The sequence below is a fragment of the Eucyclogobius newberryi genome, unplaced genomic scaffold, assembly GCF_026437365.1.
Source record: "Eucyclogobius newberryi isolate DKJ021-1_F unplaced genomic scaffold, fEucNew1.0.hap1 SCAF_9, whole genome shotgun sequence".
NCBI lineage: Eukaryota > Metazoa > Chordata > Actinopteri > Gobiiformes > Gobiidae > Eucyclogobius > Eucyclogobius newberryi.
In genome coordinates this window covers 7868924-7895496 of record NW_027316532.1, presented here as the reverse complement: position 1 = coordinate 7895496, position 26573 = coordinate 7868924, and the positions used below count along the sequence as shown (strand labels likewise).

The 26573-nt window shown below is 37.9% G+C and overlaps 3 protein-coding genes across 3 annotated transcripts; all 3 read left to right on the top strand.

Moving 5' to 3' along the window:
* Positions 1-1780: 1780 nt before the first annotated feature.
* scinla (scinderin like a) lies at positions 1781-15402 on the top strand. Its single transcript, XM_072439509.1, has 17 exons — positions 1781-1949; positions 4108-4297; positions 5177-5331; positions 5764-5925; positions 6628-6777; positions 7281-7373; positions 7950-8082; positions 8259-8347; positions 10482-10697; positions 11008-11141; positions 12283-12373; positions 12700-12870; positions 13262-13436; positions 13728-13843; positions 13941-14018; positions 14104-14164; positions 14830-15402. Exons 2-17 carry the CDS (start codon positions 4120-4122, stop codon positions 14985-14987), a joined length of 2160 nt encoding a protein of 719 aa, XP_072295610.1. The 5' UTR covers positions 1781-1949; positions 4108-4119; the 3' UTR covers positions 14988-15402.
* Positions 15403-15583: 181 nt separating this feature from the next.
* Positions 15584-21657, top strand: LOC140354463 (retinol dehydrogenase 8). Its single transcript, XM_072439510.1, has 6 exons — positions 15584-15829; positions 16853-17014; positions 17353-17532; positions 18944-19037; positions 19935-20118; positions 21047-21657. Exons 1-6 carry the CDS (start codon positions 15733-15735, stop codon positions 21281-21283), a joined length of 954 nt encoding a protein of 317 aa, XP_072295611.1. The 5' UTR covers positions 15584-15732; the 3' UTR covers positions 21284-21657.
* A 501-nt stretch (positions 21658-22158) lies between these two features.
* Positions 22159-26573, top strand: dr1 (down-regulator of transcription 1). Its single transcript, XM_072438908.1, has 4 exons — positions 22159-22937; positions 24093-24256; positions 24761-24826; positions 25536-26573. The coding sequence occupies exons 1-4, from the start codon at positions 22718-22720 to the stop codon at positions 25614-25616; spliced, it is 531 nt and encodes a 176-aa protein (XP_072295009.1). The 5' UTR covers positions 22159-22717; the 3' UTR covers positions 25617-26573.

Genomic DNA, 26573 nt, shown 5'->3' with positions numbered 1-26573 from the left:
GAAGAAGGCTCTCGCCAAAAGCCTTCGGGAAACACGCTGATTGGTCAAAACGTTGCAACAGAAAAAGAAGCAGAAAAAACTTGAGAATTCATCTTACTGGCAAGATTATGGAATATTATAGCCAAAGGAACAATGGACATGTTTTTTCAAATATAATTATACAATTAATTTGAAATGGTACTAAACACAATACGTAAATTAAAAAAAATATCCCCCTTCAAGCTCGTGTCCTGGCAGCTTGAGGGTTCTGCGCAGTATCTTTGCTGTTCCTGCACTGCACTTTTCTGGACCGAGATGTTTGATGTTTTTCCTGGGATCTGCTCAAGCCATTCCTCCAGTTTGGGAGTCACTGCCCCAAGTGCTATATATATATATATATATATATATATATATATATATATATATATATATATATATATATATATATATATATATATATATATATATATATATATATATATATATATATATATATACACATATAAAGCAGCTCTTAATGCCAATATGAGACCGCTGTGTAAGTGAGCACTTGCTTCTTGATGTTAGCTTTACATGCAAAACTCTGCTCCGGCCTCTGACAGTTGTCTTCTTATAAACTCATATTGGTCAATAATTAAGATGCTCGGAATGTTTGGTAAGTGCATGTAGACTGCTTCAAAGAGTTTAAAACGAATTGTTCTGTTTGTACATTTTTAAGACTTTTAAAAGCTTTTAATGTAACAACCAGTCTGTCCAGCTCTGACTTGAATAGATTTAGTTTTTTTCTCCCTTCCACACATTGCATAACATTGCAATTTAGTTTTAAATTTGCGGGTGTGAGGCATTTCTTATTCAGCACAAACCTCCGGCACATGTTGGGTCTTGTTTGAACGGCTGACTCATTCTCATGTATGAAAAGACACATGTGGAACATGTGATGGCTGTGGCTCCGAAGGTTCACTAGTCCGAAGGTGTGAGTCGAACATGTAACGCACCAGGGAACCAGTTTCCTGTCACAGCACCTGATCAATGCTTTGATCAACAATAATTCACTAAAAGTATATATTTTTAATAGAAGTAAAATATATCAACAAAATATTTATTTGGTCATAGATTTATGAGAAATTGTATTTTGTGAACCTCTCATGCTTGTGTCCTCTTGTAGTACTTGTGTATTGTCCCAGCCCTTTGCAAAACATTAGCATTAGAAACACCTGTAACCTGAACCAGAAGTTATTGAAGTATTTGTTACATTTGTTTGAACCATTCAATGCACATGGTTGAAACAAAGGCTATTTAGAAATGTGCACGATGGCAAAGGCGGTTAGCGCTCTTGGTCCAATCAGAGCACATCGTTACTTCCTGGTTGACCAGAAATAAAATACTTTATTATCAGCTGCAGACAGTGCCCAGTGGTCTCACTTTGTCACAGAATGCTGCTTTTACAATATACTCTTTAGGGGGAAAAGGTTAAATTATCTCATGAAGTCAGGCACCCCAGCTTTAAGTACAATGCTTTTATACTGATAAATCCTCCTCCTACTACCACTAATGCTACATACTGTTATTTTCTAACACTGCTAATTTCCCCTTTCAAATACTTTTCCAAAGGGATTTTGTTTTCTATCTATTCAACCTAAAAATGTACACATATGTCCTGAAGTAACAAGGGAGAGAAATTCTGATTTCATGCCATATTTTAAAATTAAAGCTTTGTAGATAACGCCCTGCAGCTGCCCACAATACTTTTCTATGAGGCTTGATTTTATCCAGGAAGTGTGCGTGTGTGTGCCTTGGGTGAGTAATACTAGAGAATTTGGGTGGGGCCGGACGGGGCCCTCCTCCTGCCCTCATGCGGATATGTTTGCAGAGTATAAAGTGGAGGTGTCGCAGGCAGCTCTGTGCGGACAGTGGAAGAGCAGCAGCAGCAGTCTTCTCTCTCTCCCAGCATCTGTGACAGTCCTCTACAGGTAAGGACGGCAACCACTGATAGTTTTAGTATTAGTTTGTTTGGATGCACTTTTAAGTTTTATTTTCTGTACTCAGTGATTGTCAAAACTTTTGCAAAATAATTGATTTACAAGTCTGTCGTTTTTACTGTTTTATGTTATTCCAGGACCAATTTAAGATCTTTCTGTCTATAGTTTTTTCCTTCTTTATACATTTGACCAAAAACACCACAATATTTAAAAAAACTTCTTTTTATGGTTATTTCTAGTCTAGAATGTCACTGAAGTGCATTGTGCAAAGTAGAATAAATAACTAATTGAAATGAAAATAACTTCTTGTTAGGGCTGAACGATTTTGTCATAAGCTATTTTTATGACAAACATTGGAAAGGTATTTATATTTGCATTTTATTTTTTAATTCTGTAAAAAGGTTCACATTTTAAACATTTGAGAGAAGACTGAAATGGGAACTGCTAAACTAACACAAGTATCACAAGAACATATTTGTATATTTTAGTTAAGCTGTGTAAACAGCATAAGACAGGATCTTTAGTTGTTTTCAAAGGATCTCAATCATTTACTAATAGCAACCATTCAATTTGTGATTTTGATTTGATTGCGTTATATATTGCAGCCCTATACTTATTTTCTCAATATTATTGATGGAAAGTAATTTACAAAGACTTTTCTCATAGCAACATTCCATCTTCAGCTTTTATTCAATGATTGATTATAGGAAAATGGTAGGAGATGCAAAAAGTCCTCACTAAAAGTTGAATATAATTTTGTGTGAATTGAAAATTACCTAAATTCACCTGCATGCACGCTTCTTGAGACTTCTTGGAATGGGTGGATTGATTGGTGCCTAAAATGTAATTATTTTGGGTGTGGCTGGGTAAAACTTTCTTGGACCACTTCCAAAACTTTTAATTTGACTTTCAAATTATTCTTTGGGAGTTTTGATCATTGAAAGATTTGTTATCACAACACAATTGCACTAGTTTTAACAATAAGTCGCATTAGCATAGTTACTGCATTTGATCCAATCGCTATTTGATGTAAATGAAATAAAACACGCGAGTTGCTTTTCAGTTGCATTCTAGGCTGAGTTTGTTTGCTTGTGTGTCAAAGCCACATTTACGGCACACCTCCTCTTAGACCGTATAGTTCAGGACACTCCCAGAGCCTTTTATGATGTAACCAGTACAACAACACTCCTGTACTACAGGTTCTGCTGCGACACATAAGAGCAGTTCAAGATATAGAGCTATTAAAGTAGAACGAAGTCAAATTTTGACCTTCGCGTCTTTGTATGTCCCTCTAATGGTTGAATATTTTCGGGGCATTTCCAGTCTTCCAAACCCTGTTTATATATGTTTTCTCTCATTTGTCATTTGGTTTGATGCCAAGAATGTAGCGCAGTTGTCATTTGGGGACTTTAGGGGGCTCCACAGAAACTTGTACGACACTATTTTGAATTATAAATTTGAAACAACTTGTAGGAATAGTTACATTTAAACACAAACTTGATCCACAACATTATAAATGCAGAGGAACCTGCTCTTGTTGGTTTATAAAAGACTCACGACTGAACCTGTGTCTTAACCTGTAGACAGAGATACATAAAAGTGTTTCTCCAGAAATCCCTCACTGAGCTGCAGAGGCTGCACTAGCACTGACACATTAATGGCCTCAGGCACTGGGTTTTACCATTCAGATCAGCGAGAGGACCTATGCAGTAGGTTTTAACCAGTTTAGGTTTGTACTGATTGGATAATTGTCTGAGCCGAACACAAAATCAAAATAAATATATATATATATATATATATATATATACGTATAGATAGATATAGATAGAATAGATACACTTTGAGATATATATATATATATATATATATATATATATATATATATATATATATATATATATATATATATATATATATATATATATATATATATATATAATATTACTGTTCGGAATTACTGTTGTTATTAGTAAATTGATTGAATGGAAAGGCTAGAAAGGCTATACCGCTATAGGAATATATGGTTATATCATTTTTCACTGACATACTGTAAACATTGCAGGTATATCTGTTTGCTCTGTGTTGTTAATGTAGGTCACATATTGTTATATGTCCCTGTGGTGCTGTTTTAATTGCTTCTGCCCCTCAGGCCCAAAGCATCATGGCAGACCAGTTGTTCCAAGATGCAGGGAAGAAGCCTGGCCTGCAGGTGTGGAGAGTGGAGAAGATGAGTCTGAACCTGGTTCCCAAGGAGCTCCATGGGAACTTCTTCACCGGAGACGCCTACGTCGTGCTCTTCACCACGTCTGCCCCGTCCTACAACGTCCATTCCTGGGCAGGTATGGGACAGTAATAGTATGCATAAATGTGTCGGAGTTAATATGTTTAGTCAAATCTGGTGTATGATGTATGTTTACAAAATATATCTTCCGTCATGCAGCCTATTTTTTAAACAAATAAATAATACAATATATTTTTTATACACCAAACATACTGTATACTAGATGATATATATACTTGATGAACCAACATCAGGTAGTTTTGTATCCTTTACTTCACAATACCTTTTGTTTGGATTCACCTACTTAATTGCATGAGATCAGTATTAATGGGTTAGGGTCATCAGCAGATGAAGAAAGGAGGTGTATGGTGGTGTCATCTGTGTACATCACAACTGTAGCATGATCTTAGTCAAGAGGCAGTTCATTGGTGAAATTTGAAAACAGCAAAGGCAAATAGCTGCCCGGAGGTACCCCGCAGTTCTATTCTTACAAGAGTCAGAAACTGCCATTATAAAATACAGACTATTGTTGTTGAAAACAAGCTTAGCAAACCACCCAACAGTTTGCAAAAGTAAAACTGAAACAGAACTGCATTTGTGTGAATAAATGATCATTTACTTGTTAAGAAATCGTTTTTTAAAGGATTTTACAAAAAAATTACAGTAGGCTTATAGGTCTACCTTTCAACCAGATTCTCTGTTAATCTTTTACTTTTCATGTGATTGATTTGCCTGTTTTCCTAATACAGTATATTGTTCGTGGCCGCCCATTATTTCCTCCAATCATTTTGGATTCAATTTATCACACGTACAATCAAATATGTAATGTAAGAAGTTCAGTCTCATTCCTCTCATCAAAGCGTCCACACATAGCCGCCCTGTAGGGAATGTGTTGCCAATCTCTATGTTGATCTGTCTTTGTGGCTGTGTCCCACAGGCAGCAAGGCGTCCCAGGATGAGCGTGGGGCGGCGGCCATCTTGATGACACAGCTGGACGACTATCTGAATGGGAAGCCTCGTCAGTTCACCGAGTTTCAGAACGAGGAGTCTGTCACCTTCACCGGCTACTTCAGATCAGGCATCAAGTATAAGGTCAGCTCTAGAGTTTTTTTTAATTAGACTTTTATCTCGATTTCTTTAAGATAACAGTAAGAACATTGAATCATGTCTCTGAGAGTGTCTTGAATCCTTATATCTATCTGAAAAGAGGACTTAATATAAGACAGATATAAGACATGTGGCTGATGAAACTAGGATGAGCAGCGAAACATATTCATTATTTTGTTCAGTTGACAGAATGCAATGTTCTTTTCCATGGAACCTTCCTGGACGAGTGAGGGTCTACACACAGACATTAAGTAGATCATATTTGTGTACAATGATTGGAAAAAGGTGAAATATTTTGATATGGCCTTCAGTAGATTCAATTTTACAGTATACTGTAATGAAGTTGCAGAGTGGACAAGTCGGAAAATGTGCAGCAGGTATTTTGGTAAGTCTTAATTTTTCCTTTTCTATCCCCAGGAAGGAGGGGTGGCTTCAGGCTTCAAACATGTTGTTTCCAATGAAGTCAATGTGAAGCGCCTTTTGCATGTGAAGGGGCGGCATTTTATCCGAGCCTCTGAGGTCCCCATGTGTTGGGATTCCTTCAACACGGGCGACTGCTTCATCATCGACCTGGGGAAGGTACTACTTTGTCTTACTGTGGAAAATATATATATATGTATGTAATGTTTTGTAAGAGTAGAAACAGTGTGTTTGCCCTGCCCCCGCCGAAAAGGATCGCAAATGAAACAAGCAATAACTATGAGAGCTTTAATTGATTTATAAATATTTTACATTTATATATTTTTGGATCCAGTACTACTTGACATGTTTTGGATGTTAAAATATTTTTCTATGGTAATGCTTTTATTTTTAAGTCTCTCTTGACGTGTTTTAGTCATGGTTTTGTTCATACTTTTGGGTTAGTCCTAAATTTTAACTACTGGCGTCACATAGTCCTTTTTTTTAGACCAAGCTTGGCCCTGGGAGACGTGTAAATATGGATAATACCAAAATTGTAGAAAGAATATCGCCAAAGCAATTCCTACTTGGTAAATTTTGTTCACTGACAATGCCAAAAAAACGTTTTCTGATTCTGAGAAGAATTTAAACTGTATAAAAATGGAAAAGGGCTTAGATTACTCGTTGAAATGACAATTCTCTGGTTAAATTTATTGTCCAGTACCTTTTTGTGCATTTAAGGTACATTTTAGGTACATTTTAACATTTAATTCACATAATTGTATGTATTTGTCACCTTTTGTAGATCTGGATCTATAAAAGAATAGAACTCTGTGTGAACTCATGGATTTTGCAACTCATATTTATATTTTTCCAAACTAGAACATCTACCACTGGTCCGGAAGCAAAAGTAACCGTTTTGAGCGACTGAAGACAACGGCTTTGGCCATTGACATCCGCGACAACGAGCGCAGAGGCCGAGCGGAGGTGGAGATGATCGACGAGGGGAGCGAACCAAACAAAGTCATCAGTGTGAGCGTCGCCAGTGTTGCGTACTAGAGCTGTGATATTACTATAACTGGGCTACTATTTGGAGATCTACACTAAGACAGAATGTAGTTTTAACTGTGATTCAAACAAAGAATTCAAGAAAGTTTCACTGACAGATTTTGCTAAATAGTCTTGACATCAAAACTATATAAATCCTCATTAATGTTCTAAATTGAATACATTTAGGATGGATATTCACTTTTTGCAGTGCACTTTATAGATCTGAAGCCATCTTTTTGTACTTTATTTATACATATACGTTTGTTTTTGTTATGTAAATGAGTCAGATTAATTGAAATTTTGATAGTAAGATTAGAGTGACTGATAGTATTTGTACATACTATCAACAATTGTAAATATCATTGTATTCCCCAAATCACAACTATAAACTGATATTGTGACATTTTTACTGGTAAGTTAATTGCGCTAGTTCTTCTGTAAATAAATAGGTGAAAAATGTAAATGTCTGTGCTGTTTGTTGACAGGTACTTGGGCCCAAGCCAGAACTTCCAGAAGGAACTAAGGACACAGTAGACCGTGTGTCAAAGAAGGCCAAGTCTGAGGCATCGCTCTACATGGTAACAAGATTTAGGCAGTTGGGGAATTCTGCATCAATGCCAACATTTTGTAGAACTTTTTAAGGGAAAAATACAAAATGGATTTTGGATATCGCTCATATTACCTACAACAGACTCTCAAACCAGTGGAGAAAAGTAAGAAAATAAGTTAAAAAAGTGAACCATCTGTAATTAAAATAAGTTGTTTTCATTTTTTATTTTTCTTATTTTTATTTTCACAGTGAATATGTTTTACTTTTACTTCACTACATGTGAGAGCAGGTATCTTCAAGCCCCAGATTTGAGTAAACAAAAACATACAATTAAAGTTGACTTGAAAAATTCATAAATTGATTTGAATTGCTTGTTGACGGCACGAATCTTCATCAAAATCACTGAACGCTTTAACTGTCCTCAAAATCTGTGGGAAATGCTTTAACATGTGTATATTTTTACACTGATGCTTCAAAACCTTTACTCAAGTAACACAATGAGTACTTCTTATTGACTCACTATGTATGAACAGGTTGCTAACTAACACACATAGTCTTTTATTTATTTTTTACCATATTAACATAGATCAAATACTGTTTTTAGATTTCTGATGCTGCCGGTTCCATGAAGGCGACTCAAGTGGCTGAGAGGAACCCATTCAAACAGGACATGCTCAGTATGAACGAGTGCTACATCGTGGACAACGGAGGAGCCCGCAAGATCTTTGTCTGGAAAGGTACAGCTACAGTTTAATGTTTGTGTGAAGAATAGCTCCAGTGTTACTTACAAATTTTGTTACTAGTTGGTAAAATATAACATTCTCTATACCCTTATGGTTTTGCTGTATTATTGGTTGTAAATTGCTTTTTAATACACTTTTATTCATAATTTGTTTTGTGTGCATCTTCATAGGACCAAATGCTAATCCTGATGAGCGTAAAGCAGCATTGACAGCCGCACAACAGTTCATCAAAGAGCACAATTACCCAAGCAACACCCAGGTACAATGTCAATACAAATACATGTGTGCCAAAAGCCAACTTATAAGCATATGGTCAAGTAAAGTTTATCAAGTCGTCAACTCAACAACTTATTTTCAATATATATATTGCATGTACATGGCAGAGGTAAGGACCTTGTACTCTAACTGCAACCAAATGTGTTCTTCATACAGTAGTTTGAATTATGAATACTTTGACTCTAACTATTTGGTTTTGCTCTTTTCTGTTCATTCACCTACAACGCAAATGTTTATGAATCATATTAGAATGACTATAATATAATTCTGATCCTGGTTGTTCATGAATAACAAAATACCCCTGAGAAATTTTGGGTTTGACATACATACTCAACCACAGATTATACTTTTGTGAAGCTCAAATACAAATTTGAGGCTTTGAATATATTTGTTTTTCTAACTTGTAGATAGAAAAGCAAACTAACTGACATCTTGATCCTGGAATCTTTAATTTGTTGCTTATTCTTTTGTTATATAAGACCATTTATATGTGATGTCAGTTAATCTTTGAATATGTGTTTTGTCTACTTCAGTTTGCCTCTATCATCAATCAAATCAATTTATTTTTGTAAGGCCCAAAATCACAACAACAGTTGCCTCTGAGGGCCACAGGGAGAAATGAATCAACAATGTCTGTGGTGGCGATGAAGTCAGACAATGTCTGTGGTGGCGATGAAGTCAGACAATGTCTGTGGTGGCGAGGGACGATGTCCCAGGGTCCTCTGTCCTTAGACTCTCCTTCTCGGCCAGGAAAAACTACAAAAAAAACCTCTTTGGGAAAAAAGCGTAGAAACCTGGAGGAGTTCCAGTGAAGGAGAGATCCGACTCTCACAGACGGACAGACGGACACAAGGAGACTGGAGCTGGACCCACTCTTCAGGCAGAAGAGGGACCGTCTGAGTCGAGCTGGACCCACTCTTCAGGCAGATGAGGGACCGTCTGAGTCGAGCTGGACCCACTCTTCAGGCAGATGAGGGACCGTCTGAGTCGAGCTGGACCCACTCTTCAGGCAGATGAGGGACCGTCTGAGTCGAGCTGGACCCACTCTTCAGGCAGAAGAGGGACCGTCGGAGGCGAGCTGGACCCACTCTTCAGGCAGATGAGGGACCGACTGAGGCGAACTGGAGCCACTCTTCAGGCAGATGAGGGACCGTCCACACAGGGCAGGGACCACTTCACCAGGAGAGGGACATCTGGGTCCACAGGTCCTCAGGAGTGAGAGAAAGAAAAGAAGGCGGTGAACAGTTTGCAAGTGGAATCAAAAAATAAATATTGTTTGATAGCATAAGTAGTCAGAAGAAGAAGAGGATAGTGCTCAAGCTGTCATACTTCCCCCAGCATAGTTACTCCTAGGGCAGCGTAGCTGAAGCTGTGGGTTTATGTTTCTGTTCCTAACTAGTCTGACCATAAGCGATTTCGAAGAGGAACGTTTTAAGCCTGGACTTAAATGAAGAGACTGTGTCAGCATATTTAACATGGGTCGGGAGCTGATTCCATAACACAGGAGCTTGGTAGCTAAACGTACTACAGTACTTTTAGAGACTCTTGGCACCACCAGAAGGCCGGCATTCTGAGAGCGAAGAGCTCTGTTTGGATGATATGGTTCTATAGCATCTTTGAGGTAGGATGGGGCCATGTCATTTATGGCTTTGTAGGTCAAGAGTAGAATTTTGAATTTGATTCTAGACTCGACGGGGAGCCAGTGAAGAGACTTCAGCACTGGCATAATGTGCTCTCTTCTTTTTGTTCCTGTTAGTAATCTTGCTGCTGCATTTTGAACCAGTTGAAAGCTTTTTATGGAGCTCTAGTTGCCTCTATTCTGCAATTTCGAACATTCTGATGACATAGCATTTCAAAGGGTATATAGTTTGTTTGATATGTATGTTTGGATATACTCGCTTTCCCCCATCAACCAAAAAGAAGAGAGCTGAGAAGAGAGAAGGTCCCATAACGCTGCCCTGTGGTCTCCCTCTGCTCTTGATAGGTTTCCACAGCAGCATTGAAGAAACATACTGGAAGACAATACAATACACTTCACCTAAAATGCTCTGTCGTCGTTTCTTTTTTGGTATTTTGTGTTGCTCCTTTTTTTGACAGATTTTCTTTTTGCTGTGCAGATCCAGATCATGCCGGCTGGAGCTGAGAGCACTCTTTTCAAGGACTTCTTCTTTAACTGGCTGGACAAAGACGAGACCACGGGCCCCACCCAGGCCTACACCATCGGGAAAATCGCGCGGGTGTCTAAAGTCCCATTCAACGCTTCCGCTCTCCATGACAACAATGCTATGGTGGCCCAGCATGGGATGGTGGACGACGGTTCAGGCCAAGTACAGGTATACAGCGAGTTAGAGTCAGTACCTATTTGCGTCACAGATTGGTGCAGAAAAACATCAAAGTCAACTGACTTTAGTGCAATATAAGCATATGGCTTGTAAACTTTCTTAGCAAACATTATTAACTTAAATGACAAACTAAGGCCACAATTGACAGATAACATTTTAACCCATTTCTGTCTGTTTAAATTATATAGTGAAGCTAGCATGGTTGATGCAAATTCAGATAAGAATTACTCATTTGGAAACCCGTGGAACTATCCCAAGCCATATTTCTAATCAATATTGTATCTATTTTGTCATGTGACAGATCTGGCGCATGGAGGGCGGTGATAAAGTTCCCGTAGATGCTTCGACTTACGGTCAGTTTTATGGAGGCGACTGTTACATAGTTCTGTACACCTACAAGCCTGGAGGCCGAACCAAGCACATCATCTACACCTGGTGAGTACTGACTTTTAATATGGATTTATCTGAAATTTAACTCTGAATCTTGTTATTGTTACTGTAAGTTATTACAGTGCAGCCTGCGGAATGTGGATGGGTAAACAAATAATGTGGGTGGGCAAATATGTCCCTCAGGTTTTGGTTGAGTGGGCAATAATCAAATTTGATTTCAGAACTGACTCGAGATGAATATGGTGTTACGACCATGATACTTTGGCCTGATTCAATATGTATTTCAGTATATTGCAATACACATACACTGCCTGTCAAAAAAGTCCACAGAAAAAAGGGGTACACGCTCTTATATTCTTATATTTGGTAGGACCGCTTTTAGCTTTGACTATAGCACACATTCAATGTGGCAGTTTCAAATAAAATAATAAAATATTTTTATTGCGATACAGTGGACTATGTATTATGGTTCAATATTATAAGGAACTGCAATAATTTCCTTGACTGAATTTAAATTCACAACTCAATTTTCCAAAAGTGATAAACTACCTAAATCAATGTGGCATTTGTAAAAGTGCAGACGCACGTTTATGGCTGCATTAGAGTTGAAGCTTTCTTCTTTTGTAATCAATCAGCATTAAAGCTGATTGATTAAAGCTAACCCTATTAACAATATTGATGCCAACATGGCTTTACCTGGAACTTGGTCACAAACATATATGTACATAAAACCACAGGAAAGTTTACAGTATTTGATCCTGTCAGTGTCTGGTAGATGAAGTACTCTCTCCTGTCCTGCAGACTTCATGTCACTATAACTGTAAAAATGATTAAACACACAAGAGAAGACGTGTGACGTCTGTAACTGTGTGTTATATTGTTCCAGTCTTAGATTCGAGCTTGCTGCATATATTATCATAACTTGAAGGGATTGGATTTCATGCCACAAGATCTTGAAACATAAATTTGCCAAACGATTGCGCACACAATGATCTCATGATGTGTATTTACATTTGGGTTGGACCAGAAAAAACATGCTGGTTAGGTTTTGAGAAGCCACAATTATATAAAGCAGTTACAAATTTACAAAAATATAAAGTAAATAAAAACTTGTGAGACTAATTATCTATTCTTCAGATGTGTTCGAAACATTTTGTGCAACAGACCCCTGTATTTTGCTGTTTAGGCAGGGAAAGGAGTGCTCCAAGGATGAGCTGGGAGGCTCTGCAATTCTCACTGTTCAACTGGACGACTCTATGGGAGGAGTAGCAACTCAGGTACAATAGACACTGAATAAGTTGTGGAATAAATATTCAAGTTGTTACCCCATCACCACAAGTAAAAGTACACATGCAAAATATTACACCACTAAAATCTAAAATCTACCCAAACTATTAAAGCAGTGATAAAGAACTGTAATTATTTTTGATTAAATTAAGCAAATCATTTTTATTTATGTATTTGAGTCAAATTTGTTTAACTCAAAATGCCTAAAGATATTACTTTAGTACAGTACTTTTCCGTTGTATTATTATTTATTTTTTTGCATTTTCACTTCTCATTAAGTGAACTATTTTGTTCTGTAAACTCTCCTTTTTCTCAGGTGCGTGTGACTCAGGGCCATGAACCTGCTCACCTGGTCAGCCTGTTCAAAGGGAAGCCCCTGGTGGTGTACCTGGGTGGGACGTCTCGCGATGGGGGACAAACTGCATCAGGAAATACCCGACTCTTCCACATCCGCCTGAGCTCCACCAAGGCCACCAGAGCTGTCGAGGTCCGCCATCTTATTTCAGTTTGGATGAAGCATTTCGACTTACTCTAGATTTGTTGCCATCTGTTTTAAACCACAAGTGAATTAGTCTTAATGAGGATTAAACAAGGACACAAAAAGGCCCAGGGCTAAAACAGAACTAAGTTTGGACAGAACAAGGACTAATAAACCAGCAAAATAAGAACATTATTCAAATCAGGATTAAATAAGAAGAGCAATTGTTTTAGTAATGCAGATCAAGAATAAAAATAAAGAATAAACTTGACTAAGATTGATCCAAACCAGAACTTTATCCGTATAAAAGGACTAATTCTTTGTAAAAATCAGGGCAAAACCAAGACTAAAACCAGGATTAAACTTATCTATTTGAACTTGGCTGTGTGTTTTGTTGCAGGTTGAGCCCACGGCCTCCTCTTTGAACACCAATGATGCGTTTGTGTTGAAAACCCCAAATGCGGCTTACCTGTGGAAAGGCGTGGGGGCGACGGAGGAGGAGATGGAGGCGGCCAAGTACATGGACAGTCTGCTCGGAGGGGACGCCACTGAGGTTATGGAGAAGGAAGAGCCAGGTGACTGAATAAAGCAGGTTTACTTTGTAGATGTGACTAACTGGACAGTGGGGGAAAACTCTCATGCCATCAGAATAGAACATCAGTCACAAAATATTTTGAAGATTCTACAAAATAAGAATTAAACCCATTTTTAATTGAGATTGAGCTGGATTAATCTATGAATCACTAACTGGAGAAAGGAAAAATACTCTCCCATCTTGCAAATACTTTTTAAAGGTGCTGAATTAAGTCTTTGTTTGGGCTTTATTTACACATAACTAAATTCTTCACTTGTGCTCCTGATTTTAGATGATTTCTGGGAAGCACTGGGAGGAAAGGCAGAGTACCAAACTTCTAAGACTTTGCAGAACGCCATGAAGCCTCCACGCCTGTTCGGGTGCTCAAACAAGACTGGAAGACTGATTGTGAGTGACTTATGGGGAACAAACAGATTTTATTCACATATAATTCTATTGCTAATAAAACTGAGGTCTTGACTTAACATGTGCGCTGCATATTTAGGCTGAGGAAGTGCCTGGAGAGTTCACTCAGATGGATTTGGCCACTGATGACATAATGATCCTGGATGCGTGGGATCAGGTCAGAGCTTTAAGATGTTCTGTGTAAACACATTCATTTTGAGGTTGGCTGAGTAACGATTGATCATTTTATTTGTCTTCTTCAGATTTATGTGTGGGTTGGAAAAGATGCAAATGAGGAAGAGAAGACGGGTGTGGAGAATATTGGTAAGTGAAACATGGCTCTTGTCTTTAACCAACTATTAAATGCAAAAAGCACATTCTTTAAAGGAGTCATATTACGTTGTTCACTGGTATTTAGTATTGAAATATAATGCAAATCCAAAAAGGCTTGATAACAGAAACAGGTTCATTGACTTCTTCGTAACTTCAGAACTGATAGGCATAACAAGCAGCCAATTGTATATATATTTTTTTTTAACGTGGCTATGTGACAATTTGGAACTCTACTATGTGTTTAAATGTTAAACTAAGAAGAGGAAGTGGGCAGGGATAGGGGACAGTGGAAAACAGGACTTTTGTAATCACTCTAGCCTCATTTGCAGGACAACACAGGATTTACTTTAGGAATTAAGCAAAACAGAGCAAACTAATGAGGAGGAACAACGGACTTATTTCCACTTTAAAAATGTTAAACCTACAATATGTGCAAGTAGAGATGTTAAGATTATTCAGTAAATCAATAATCGTGATTATCCAGAACACATAAATTTGTCTATAATAATAATATTCGAACGAACTAAAAAATTACAATTTTCTGAGCAAAAACAGGATTTATGCATTAAATGAATATGCGGTTATGAAAAGCGGTTGGATAAATACTTATTAGCAACATTAGCCTCCCATAACAATGTACTGTTTCTCTCCTCCAGCCAAAGACTACATTGACAGTGACCCTGCGGGCCGGCGCGGGACCCCCATAGTCACTTTCAAACAGGGAGAAGAGCTGCCCTCTTTCACCGGATGGTTCCACGCCTGGGACCCCGACATGTGGGACAAGGATCCATTGGAGCTGTTCAAGAAGCGTTAAAGAAGAAAGGAACCAGCAATGGCTTTTTAGCTCCTGTAATGCTGTTAAAAAAAGTGTTTAAAAAGCATGATTATACCCCCAGGCAGGCATTTCTCTAAAGACTGCAAATTAAACTGGACTTCAAAAATTGTGTTGCAGATTAGGGGTGGGCGGGTCTAGTAGCAAATATTGTATTATACATGAATTTAAAAGAAAGTCATCTATTTTAATTTACAGTCTGTAGTTGATCATATAGTAAGACGACCATACATTTATGGAAAAATATGTTGAAATACCTATATTATGGATAGTAACTTTAACTGTCAGTGTATTATATTCAGATATTATTGCTGTACGACCTGAAATGCTTTGCCAAACCACACCTGTAATAGCCGCTAAACAAGTTCTCACTCCAATAAACCTTCCAAACTTAAAACTGGTGTCGGTTTGTAATACTCAACTGTTACTCAATCTACTTGCTGTGGTGCACAAAATATATTTAATAAACCAAACGTAATAATGATAATGTTGTTTGATCAATGCAAATCAAAAGAAACAACTTGGTCGACTTGTAAATGAGGCTTAGAATGGATCCACGTAGTGTTAATCTGACATGTGCTGTTTTACTGCTGAGTCGATGGGCTGCGGATTAGAGGCTGGTTATGTGTCGCCGCGGTGATAGCTCTATTAAACTACGCCGGAGCTAAAGGACAATTATTACTTCTGCCTGTATCTGTTCTCTCTGTATCTTTTCAACCCTGAAACTATGGCTCAGAAGGTGGTCCTGATCACCGGTTGCTCCTCGGGGATCGGTCTGGCTTTGGCCGTACACATTGCCAAAGATGAGAAGAAGAGGTTTATGGGTAAATCTACAACTTTAATGTTGTTATTGTTTATGTCGGTTATCAATAGACATGCTTACTCATTGATAATATATATTAAATGGTTTTGATAAGTTAAACATGAGTGTTGTTTAGCTAAATTTCTCTTTGTATACCATTAAGCAGACACGTTCCTCTTTAAAATGTCTGTAAATCAGTGGTATTTCTAAACTCAATAATGAATGTATTGTTGGTCTATTGATTTGAAAGTAGACTGAACTATGAGGAGCTTGAACTATAACTTAAGTAGATCATCATTTTACATTTTGTTCACTGCAAACCGCAATGTTGATTTAAAACTACCTCATAAGAGAAACAGATTTATTGACATCCTGTTGAAAACTGCAAAACTGATGAGCTCTTCATAGTGACAGTTTTTATTTTTGAGAAGTGTCTACATGACATATTTCAATCATACATTTGGAGAGTTAATAGAAATAAAAATAAATCACAACTAAGTAGAGGGATGTGGGCGGAGATAGGGGGTAGGTGAAAACAGGAATGTTCAAAGATGCATGAATCAATCAAAATACAACTTTGAGTCAACTTATGATGAGGAAACACAAGTTAATTTTGCATGATACAGTATGTCCCCTTTAATATCATAATAATTTAGTTATTGTAGAATACAGAGTTAGACTGCATGTACCGGTAACTCAAAAATACAAATCAAATTAAAGTCCCAAATAATTGGTTTCATATATTTATTTGTTCGGGACAGTGCATGTTGTTGAATATACATGAAACACATGCTGTAAACACGCCGGATTCATTTTCATCCGTTGTCCCACATTCACTGATCTCATTCACTTTCATTCATACTCTTTTTAGTGGTAGGGTAAACCGGGGCACACTGAGGAAACATACGCAGACACTGGGAGAACATGCAAAATCCACACAGAAAGGCCAACACTTAAGCCTCCAGTTTATGGGTCAAACGTCATGTTGCACATTTGAAACAGGGACAATGAAGTTTACGTTACATTTTTGATTCTTTTCTGCCAGTGTATGCGACCATGAGGAACGTGTCCAAAGGCGAGGCCCTGGTGGAGGCGGCGGGGAAGACACTGGGCCGGACTCTGGAGATCAAAAAACTCGACGTCTGTGATGAGAAATCTATCAAGGCCTGCGTGGACAGCCTGCCGGAGCGGAGAGTGGACATCCTCAGTGAGTTTTAGAGGGCAGAAGCAGGTGGCATTGTGGTTTAGAGTCTCATTTACAGGACCAGGGTTTCATTCTAGGCCCAAACTGGGTATTTCTGTCCATTAATCCTCATGTCTTTGTACTTTCCCATTCCCGCAGTGTGTCCGTTTGGCTCAAAGTGGCACAATTCACTTGATAATCATTGACAAGTGCAGAATAAAAAAGATTAAGCTTTGGGGGTATAAGAGGATTTTCTGAAATGTGAAAAAGGATGTTTCCAGTGAAGTGCAAGCAGGTATTTGTAGTGTCCCACTTTACAAATGCTTAAACATACTAAGATATATTATATTTGTATTTGGCAGTAAGTAACGCAGGCATGGGTCTGATCGGACCAATCGAGTGCCAAACCATTGAGGAGATGAAGACTGTGATGGACACAAACTTCTTTGGCCTGGTGCGTCTGCTGCAGGAGCTGCTGCCCGACATGAAGAGGAGGAAGAAGGGGCACATCGTGGTCATCAGCAGCGTCATGGGCATCCAAGGTCAGGCCATCTGTATAGACCCTTTAAATCACTTGGAACAGAATGTGATTTCAAAGTCTAGTTTAAAAATTCACAACAGTATTTTGCATAATTTATTTATACAGGAGATTATGACATTTACAATTTTTGAAGAAGCCAAAATCCAGATTTTTAGATTTGATTGGATAAACCATTACAAAAATGTTGACCGCACAATAGCTTTTCATGCATTCACATACATTACCATAATCATATTTTTTGTGAAAATAGTATCATATTTTGTAACAGAAAATCAAACACTGATATTTCTACCATACATTTTTTTAAATTGCTGCTTTTCTCCTTATATTTATTACAATTTAGATCTAATGTCAGTTAATTATTAAAAATGTTATGGTCGACTTGCCACCAGTCGCCTCCATTCTATAATATTTAAGTGGTATTTTGAGGGTCGATTCAATTGAGTAAACTTTATTTTGGGCAGCTTTATGTGGACAGTGGTTTTAAGATGGTATAAGCCCAAAATTTTCCTTTTTTCCACTAATTTCCAACAATACCATTCACCCATACAGTTTATACCAAATACAATAATGTGAAATGGCAGAAGTACATTTTTATCTCTCAACCATGTTATGTGATGTATCTCAACTTGTATTGTACTGTATTTAGCATTGTTTAATCAAACATCTTCAGTCCTCAGTGCATGAGAAGAAGACATGCTTTGGATAATTTGAAATGAGACATGAATCACTTATTTCCCTTAACACGACTACACGACTATTTTAATCAGTAAAATCTTAAATACAATTGTGAGTGTGCAAAAGTTGTTCAGCAGTTCAGTGTTTGTTGACAAAAATGAGCTCTCAAATTGTGATTTATCAATTAAAAGCACACATTTTGATGTGCTATCATTCTTTTATAATATAGATTAAATGAGAAAAAGGAGTCTTATTAAAATAGACTACTTTGAGAATACTTTTTTTCAGGCATTTAGTTTTGAATGATAACACAAGTAGATCATAATGTTACATTTTGTAACCGCAATACTGATCTAAAATCGCTTAGTAATGAAACATGTTGACTTCCAGTTCAAAACTGCAGAGCTGATAAGCCCCGCCTCTTCATATCACATTCCAGTCACAGCAGACTGCCATTTACATGTTTTTTTTTTATTTTTTATATGTGGCCACGAGTATAAAATAATCTCATAATCTCTTGGTGAAAACACTCGAGCCTCATGCAGGAATCAATCAAAATGCAACTTAGTAAACTAATGAGGAAACACTGTTGTAACAAGGATTAAAGCTCATTGAAGTTGATTTAGCAAAATATGTCTTTTTTAAAATAGGAAAAAATAATACAGTCTCAGTAACCGTGTGTGTGTGTGTGCGTGTGTGTTTTTGTGTGTGTGTGTGTGTTTGTTTGTGTGCAGGAATCCTTTTCAACGACGTATACGCTGCATCTAAGTTTGCAGTGGAAGGCTTCTGTGAAAGTTTAGCCGTTCAAGCCCTGAGGTTTAATCTGAAGTAAGTCAACAGAGACGATACTCAACACCAGCCAAATCTGAAAAGTATAAGAGCAGAGACACAGTTCACCCGAGGATAGTTCTAAAGAACACACAGTTACATAACTCTCACCACAGACAAAATATGTCAACAGCACGCCCAGTTTCAAAACAAGTCTTAACTCCTCCGATACCTGCAACTAATGCTCAAGTTCAAGGAGTTTACCTGACTCACACATTGTGACCTGCAAGAGAACAAGCACTGTAGTGTCATTTTTCGTACCACTTATCTTATATATATATATATATATATATATTTTTTTTTATTTTAATATTTCAAATAACTGAAATGCAAAATGAAAAACTTTCAACTATTTTTTTTTTAATACATTTTCCCCAAATGCTGAAATTCCAGTACTCTATCCCTGCAAATTGTAAACTAAAAGTTTCATATTCTTTTCAAACCAGATAAAAGTTATTTGATGTTTCAATCAATTTTTGAGATACAGATGTTTTCTAAATATTATTCAAAATAAAATGAAATTTTAATTTGTTATCCATTTGTCTATTCTCTTTCATCAAACAAGTTGAAATAATGCAAGAAGAATAAGAATAGAAGAATATTATGTGCAAGTTGGAGCATGCACTAATAAAGTAATATTATTTGTATTGGAGTACTTATACTTAGTGCCAACTCTGCTTCTGAAAGCAATATTTACTTTGATAAATAATTATTATACTACATCAAAGATATCAAAATATCTAGTTCCAGTGTATGGCTTGTGTCAGGAAGTGCATCCAATGTAAAATCTCCCAAAACAAAACTTACAGTATGTATTTTCACTTCTTTTACAGACTTTTATTACTTCCCCATTGGCTCTGAATAATAACAGTATTCCTTGTGTCCCTTGTGCATCAGTATCAGCCTGATTGAGCCTGGACCTGTCATCACAGAGTTCGAACGTAAAGTCTATGACGAGGGAATGAAGGTGGATCTGAGTAAAGCAGATAAAGTGACCGCTGATATGTTCACAAACATCTACCTGAAGAACTACAGCCAGATCTTTGAGTCGCTCGGACAGACGCCGGAGGACATCGCAGAGGTAATGCTGTGTTTGTGAGATAAGGGTTTGAGTCTCTCTGAATGTAGTGTCCAATGTGACTTTGAGAGGAGAAGCAGGTCTTTACTTATAAATACACATTTAAAAAAAGTAGTATAGTAGTAAGTGTCACATAAAAAGACTACTTATAATAAGGTATAAGACAAATAATGGCAAGAATGCAGACTTTTGTCATGGATTTGAGTGTTCTGCATTATTGTTGAATGGGTTTTGTGAGTACTGTATTATTTACTTCGGTCAATCAGGGACTGCAGATGGAAATTAGCTATTTAGCTACAATTTGGTGTGGAACATCTTTGTTTTTTTACAAGCTTAATGTCTCTGTACATTGTCCATTCAAATAAAGACTAAACCAAATGATTATTTATATTGCAATACATCTAATATTTACATAGATACAATGTATACTTCACCAAATGCTAAAGTGAACATTTCAAGCAGATCAATGTTAATGAGCTTTTAACCTTACAGTGTTTGCTCATCATTCATTTACTCAAAGTTGTATTTTGATTAATTTCTGCATGTTTGAGTAATCACATTATGTTTGAGATCAATAATGTGATTTACAATGAACAGAATATAAAATGGTGATCTACTTATGTTTCTTATCGTTCACTTGAGAAGAAACATAACATGTTTCCTTAAAAGATAAGAATGTTTTTTTTTTTATTTTGTGGTTCTATTTGTTGGTGGACTTGGTAACAAGGTTAGACAATAGGTTTTAACTTCAGCCGGATAGACGGCCTACTATACATAATACTATTGTTCTATTTTTGTCTAAATTAAATTAGAAATTGTCCTAAAAGTACTAAACTAAAACTAATCTGAAACAAAGTAGGCCTACAGTGTTGCATTGTATGTAGTTAGATGTTGTTATTGCCTGCTAGAGCTTCTAGACTCTGTCTTTCAGCACACTCTGAAGATCATCACGATGGACAACCCTCCGTTTCGTCACCAGACAAACACGCTGTACACTCCCATGACCACTCTGAAATATGCTGACCCCAATGGAGACCTTCCCATAGACACCTTCTACAAAATGGTGTTTGAACATGACAAAGTTTTCAATGCCAGCCTCAACTTCCTCAAGATGCTGCGCTGGAGGAGCCGCAAGAGCTTCACACTAGACAAAGACAAAGCCTCGTAAATGGGCTGCCCCATACATATTGTTTGTAATATCGTCTTTTCATAAGGTTTAAATGTAGATCTGTGTTAACTTAAGAGTAGGAGACTACACGTGTTATTTCAAGGAATGGCATTATTAAAGCATTTGTAATATTTATGAAAAATAAACTGCTGAAACAAAATGAATGAAATAAGCTTTTGAAATATGTAGGCTACTTGACGTGTGAATGAATTGACAGCAAGATCTCCTTTAATACCAAGTTGCACTGTACTAAGCCTCTTAGATTATTACACAATATCTAAGCCTTACACATTGTTATTGTGGGTAAGAATATTCAATATTAGCTTTGTAACCATGATTATAGAATTAACTATAGTGAAATTAATTAATTCATAGGGAGGTCTCCCTAAATACAACGTTGTGTGCAGTGTTCAAATAAAATAATGAAATAAATAAATTGAAATGTTGATTTATTCCTAATTACATGATGGACAAGTTGTTGATCGTGTAATTTGGTGTTTTGGTTCTATTCTCCTACCCAAAACTGCAGGATCTACAGCCAATCATAAGTCTGTGCTAGTGCAGCCTCTGCAGCTCAGACAGTGAATTCTGGAGCTTCTGATCTGAACATGAGACTCTGAGAATGAGATAAGCATGTTGCAAGCACATATATCTGCAGTGGCATTGGCCCCCGGGCATTGGCCACACAGGTTCAAGTGTGATTGCAGTGCCTTTTTAAGACCACAGGCTGCAGTACAGTTCAATTGTTTTATAAGCCATTGGAGTCCATCAATTTGTTGGATTTATCAAAACTTTCCAACAAATCGGAGATAACATTGTAGTATAAATATATAAACACTAGGTGGCGGAAGAGTTTCTTTCCGTGCCAAATCATCCGTTTTTGTTGACGCAACATCCGGCTGAGCTAAGCTAACGTCTAATGCTAACGCCGCCTGGTCCTGCAACACATTTATAAATGACTTCAAATCTGTTTATTGTGATTCAACATGACTTGCTTTTTCAGCTGAGCCGTGAAACCATAAGCTAGCGGCCTTTGTGTGATCCTTTGTGTCTCATCGGCCTGAGTATATTTAGACAGAAAAGAAAAGAGCGGTTCATTGTTAAGCGTACAGTAGTTTAGCCATGCTCTCCGGCTCCGCTTTCACTTGCGTCTCGGGCTGGGACGTCTAATAGTTCGACTTTGTTTGAGAGCAAGGAGAACATTATTATTTTTGCAGGTTGGTCGTGCATTCGTCACATTCCAAATTACGAAAAGGAGCTCTGCTAAATATTGGAAGTAACTGTAGCCGCCTACGCTGCTAAGCTAACGAGCCTCAACAGAAGGAAGTGAAGGAAGACTCTGGGATCATTTGTTTATTTATTTGCATCCTGTCCAACTTGCCATCACAAGCCCTTGACGACTGTTGTGTTGTCTTGTGGACTTAATTCCCGACGATGGCTTCTTCCTCGGGTAACGACGATGACCTGACCATTCCCCGAGCAGCAATCAACAAAATGATCAAAGAAACTCTTCCAAATGTGCGAGTGGCCAACGACGCCCGGGAGCTGGTGGTCAACTGCTGCACGGAGTTCATCCACCTCATCTCCTCTGAGGCCAACGAGATCTGCAACAAGTCCGACAAGAAGACCATATCTCCAGAGCATGTCATCAATGGTGAGACTGCACTACTGCACTTGCCATTTCTATTGAATCAGTCACACGGACACATCAAGTGCTTGTCCCTGGGAATCTTTTATCCTCTAACCTTTTTAAAACGTAAAGTATTGCTACAATAGAGATGACCTCAAATAGATAATGTGTCCTACATATTTTATACAAACAATGTGGTTTTGATATATAAAACCTACAAACCAAATTAGAAATCTGGGGGTAATAATGGACTCAGACTTGAACTTTAATAGCCACGTCAAATCAATAACATCAGCAGCTTTTTACCATCTAAAAAACATTGCCAAAATCAAAAATATAGTGTCAAAACCAGATTTAGAGAGACTTATCCATGCGTTTGTCTCCAGTAGATTAGACTACTGTAACGGCCTGCTCACTGGCCTCTCCAAACGAGCTGTAAAACAGCTGCAGTACATCCAGAACGCTGCTGCTCGGGTCCTGACTAGAACCAGGAAGTACCATCACATTAGTCCTGTTCTCAGGTCTCTGCACTGGCTCCCTGTGGCTCAGAGAATAGACTTTAAAGCAGCTCTGCTTGTGTACAAGTCTCTCCATGGCCTAGCACCAAAGTACATCTTGGGCATGTTAGTGCCATATGAACCATCTCGGACTCTGAGGACCTCAGGGACCGGCCTCCTGCAGGTGCCCAGAGTCAGGACAAAACATGGGGAATCTGCGTTTCAGTTTTATGCAGCTAAAATCTGGAACATTCTTCCTGAAGATGTGAGACAGGCTTCTACTCTGACAATGTTCAAATCTAAGCTAAAAACAGTTTTGTTTAGCTGCATATGACTGAAATGATTTTTTCTTTGCACTCTTCTCTTTTGTTTGTGATTTTATTAGCTTAGACAATCAGTTGGATTGATAATTTTTAATTTAGTTCATTTTATTGTATTTCTGTTTCTGTAATTTCTTTGTGATTTGAATGCATTTTTCCTGCTGTGTGAAGCACTTTGAATTGCCTTGTGTATGAAATGTGCTCTACAAATAAACTTGCCTTGCCATTGTTCTAAGTAACATTTCAAAATGTCAGTCTTTGCACAAGAGTTGAGTCTCCTCTAGCCTAAATATGTACTGGTAGTAATAACAAGGAAACTGATAAGCTTCATTGACACTGACACTTTCTCTTTGAAACCACAGCCCTCGAAAGCCTGGGTTTCGGTTCCTACATCACGGAGGTGAAAGATGTGCTGCAGGAGTGTAAGACTGTGGCCCTGAAGAGGAGGAAGGCCAGCTCTCGCCTGGAGAACCTGGGCATCCCAGAGGAGGAGCTGCTCCGACAGCAGCAGGAGCTTTTTGCCAAGGTGAGACTAAAGAAAACAGTTCATTTAAAAAGGGAAGGCTTCACCTGCATGGATAACCTCAGCTGACATCTCGAAATTAAGCCATAAAAACAAACAACGAGTTCCATTGTGTTGCATCATATTAATGATTGCACACCTTATTTATATGAAAATTTCGCCATGTGTGGACAATAAAGGAATATCTTGTTATTTACTTATTGCAGGTTGTATTTGCATGTTCCTATCCTATACTGTCTGACTGGTGCTTCTTACAGAATTAAAATGTTAACGGTCCAATAGACAGCTGTTTTGTTCGCTGTAATAATTTTGGATGCATTTTAAGTGTGTATGAACTGTCTGCATTATCTTTGTACAAATGTTGCCCTTAGCAGAGAAGCATTTTCACAGCACGTTTTAGCTGTCGTTGATGTTAATGTTTCCAATCATGCTAAATGTTTCATGTGAGTATAGAAACCAGTCGTACCCCTTTCCCACCTCACCTGATGTCTTTCCTCTTGTCCACAGGCTCGACAGCAGCAGGCAGAGCTCGCTCAGCAAGAATGGCTTCAGATGCAGCAGGCAGCGCAACAGGTGACGTGTGACATTTTACATAGAACAAGATGAAGACGAGAAGAGAACATGTATTAAAAAAAGACACATTTTAATATAAAAATGCAAGTTAAGATGTTAAAAAGCAAACAACTCAAATTATAATTATATTGTTAATATAATTTTTCTTACTGTATTAAAACGAGAAGAAACTGAACAGTTTCTTTTTAAACCCTGCAGCGGTCCACATGTGTTACTCACTTACATAATGCATTCCCAGCATCCTAATTATTCACCGCAATGAGTTTTTCACTACTTTCAGAGGGAGTGAGTTTTGCCGTCACAGTAAAGCTAACGTCAACTTGCATACTAGCAGAGCACTTCCTACTTTGTGGACAATAAAACACAATAATTAGACGCCGACAGAACACATGGGTTTCATTTTGACCATAATCCGTCTGTACACTAAGAGCATTTTAAGTCTGATTTGCCTTTTTTGGCTTTTAAATAAGCGCACATGTAAAAGCAGCTCACTCCTCGTGTATTTGTTTTTATTACAGCCCATTCCATCACGTGACATTTGTGCTTGTAATATATCTGTACTACGGCAAAACACATTTTACTTTATTACAGGGCGGGGGCATATTCAGTATATTCAGAAACGTGCTAAAAGCTCCTGAGCTTGTTTAAAAGGTTTAGAAGGAAAATACTCCACAATGCCTTATGGAAGAACGTTTTGTCCCTCACACAGGCGCAGATGGCCGCAGCCTCCGCCAGCGCCGCACAACAGGCCAGCTCCTCCCAGGACGAAGATGACGATGACGACATGTGATTTCCCCCAAAACAGACACTTTGCATTTGTCCGCTCCGGTCCAGTTACTCGTCTGTCCTCCCGGTGCTATCCAGGGACAGAACACGAGCTGCTGAACTTCGCACATGGGACGAACTCGAGCCAAAGGTGACTTGGTGGGACATTTACCTGGTGGAGAAAGAGCGAGGCAACTCTCCTCTCAAAACTTCAAACTGCTGCTTTTGTAATTTGTCGGTTTACGGTCGTGATTTGGACTCATCGATGGAGAGGGGACTATGAATTGACCATTCGGAAAGGTTTTTGACATTGGAACACCTCTTTACTCATTGCTTTTGTTGATTTGGCTCTAAGTGATTTGTGGTTGTGAATTGGACACATTGGTGGCACGTAACGCTCAGGACAAGTGGGTCCAGGTTTGGTATTGGGTGTAGGACATCGCTCTTTTGAAAAAACATCCGAGCAAATACCGTTTGTTCTTTAGAGGTCTTTTTTTTTCTTTTTCCTTTTTACAATGTTGCTTATCGTTTGTTTCTTTGGAGAGCACTTTGAAGGCTTGTGAATACCCAAATACTTTTGTTAAGTAGCAAAACAAATGAATCTTTTGTTCAATATTTTGTCCCTTTTTCAAATATTTCTATGTTGTGCTTTTCTTTGCTTAGAAACCACATACAGTATTCAACTTCACGGTTCAGGATTGCATTAATCAGACAGTACCAAAGACAGGACCTTTTTAAGAACTCCCATTTAAACTAAGCAGAGGCTCAAACTTCAGGACAGTGTTGACCGTGATGAGGATAATCTTCTCACTTTGTAAAATGCTTTGATATCCTGATGGAATTTGTTATTTTCCTCTTCTTGGGTGCAGTATCAGATCGTGGCATTGTGAGTGTGGTCAGGTAACTCTAGTTGTGGAAAACCTTCACTCTGCAACAGAAATGTATTCTTTAAGCAATAAAGGAACACCTGTTTTATTAGAAA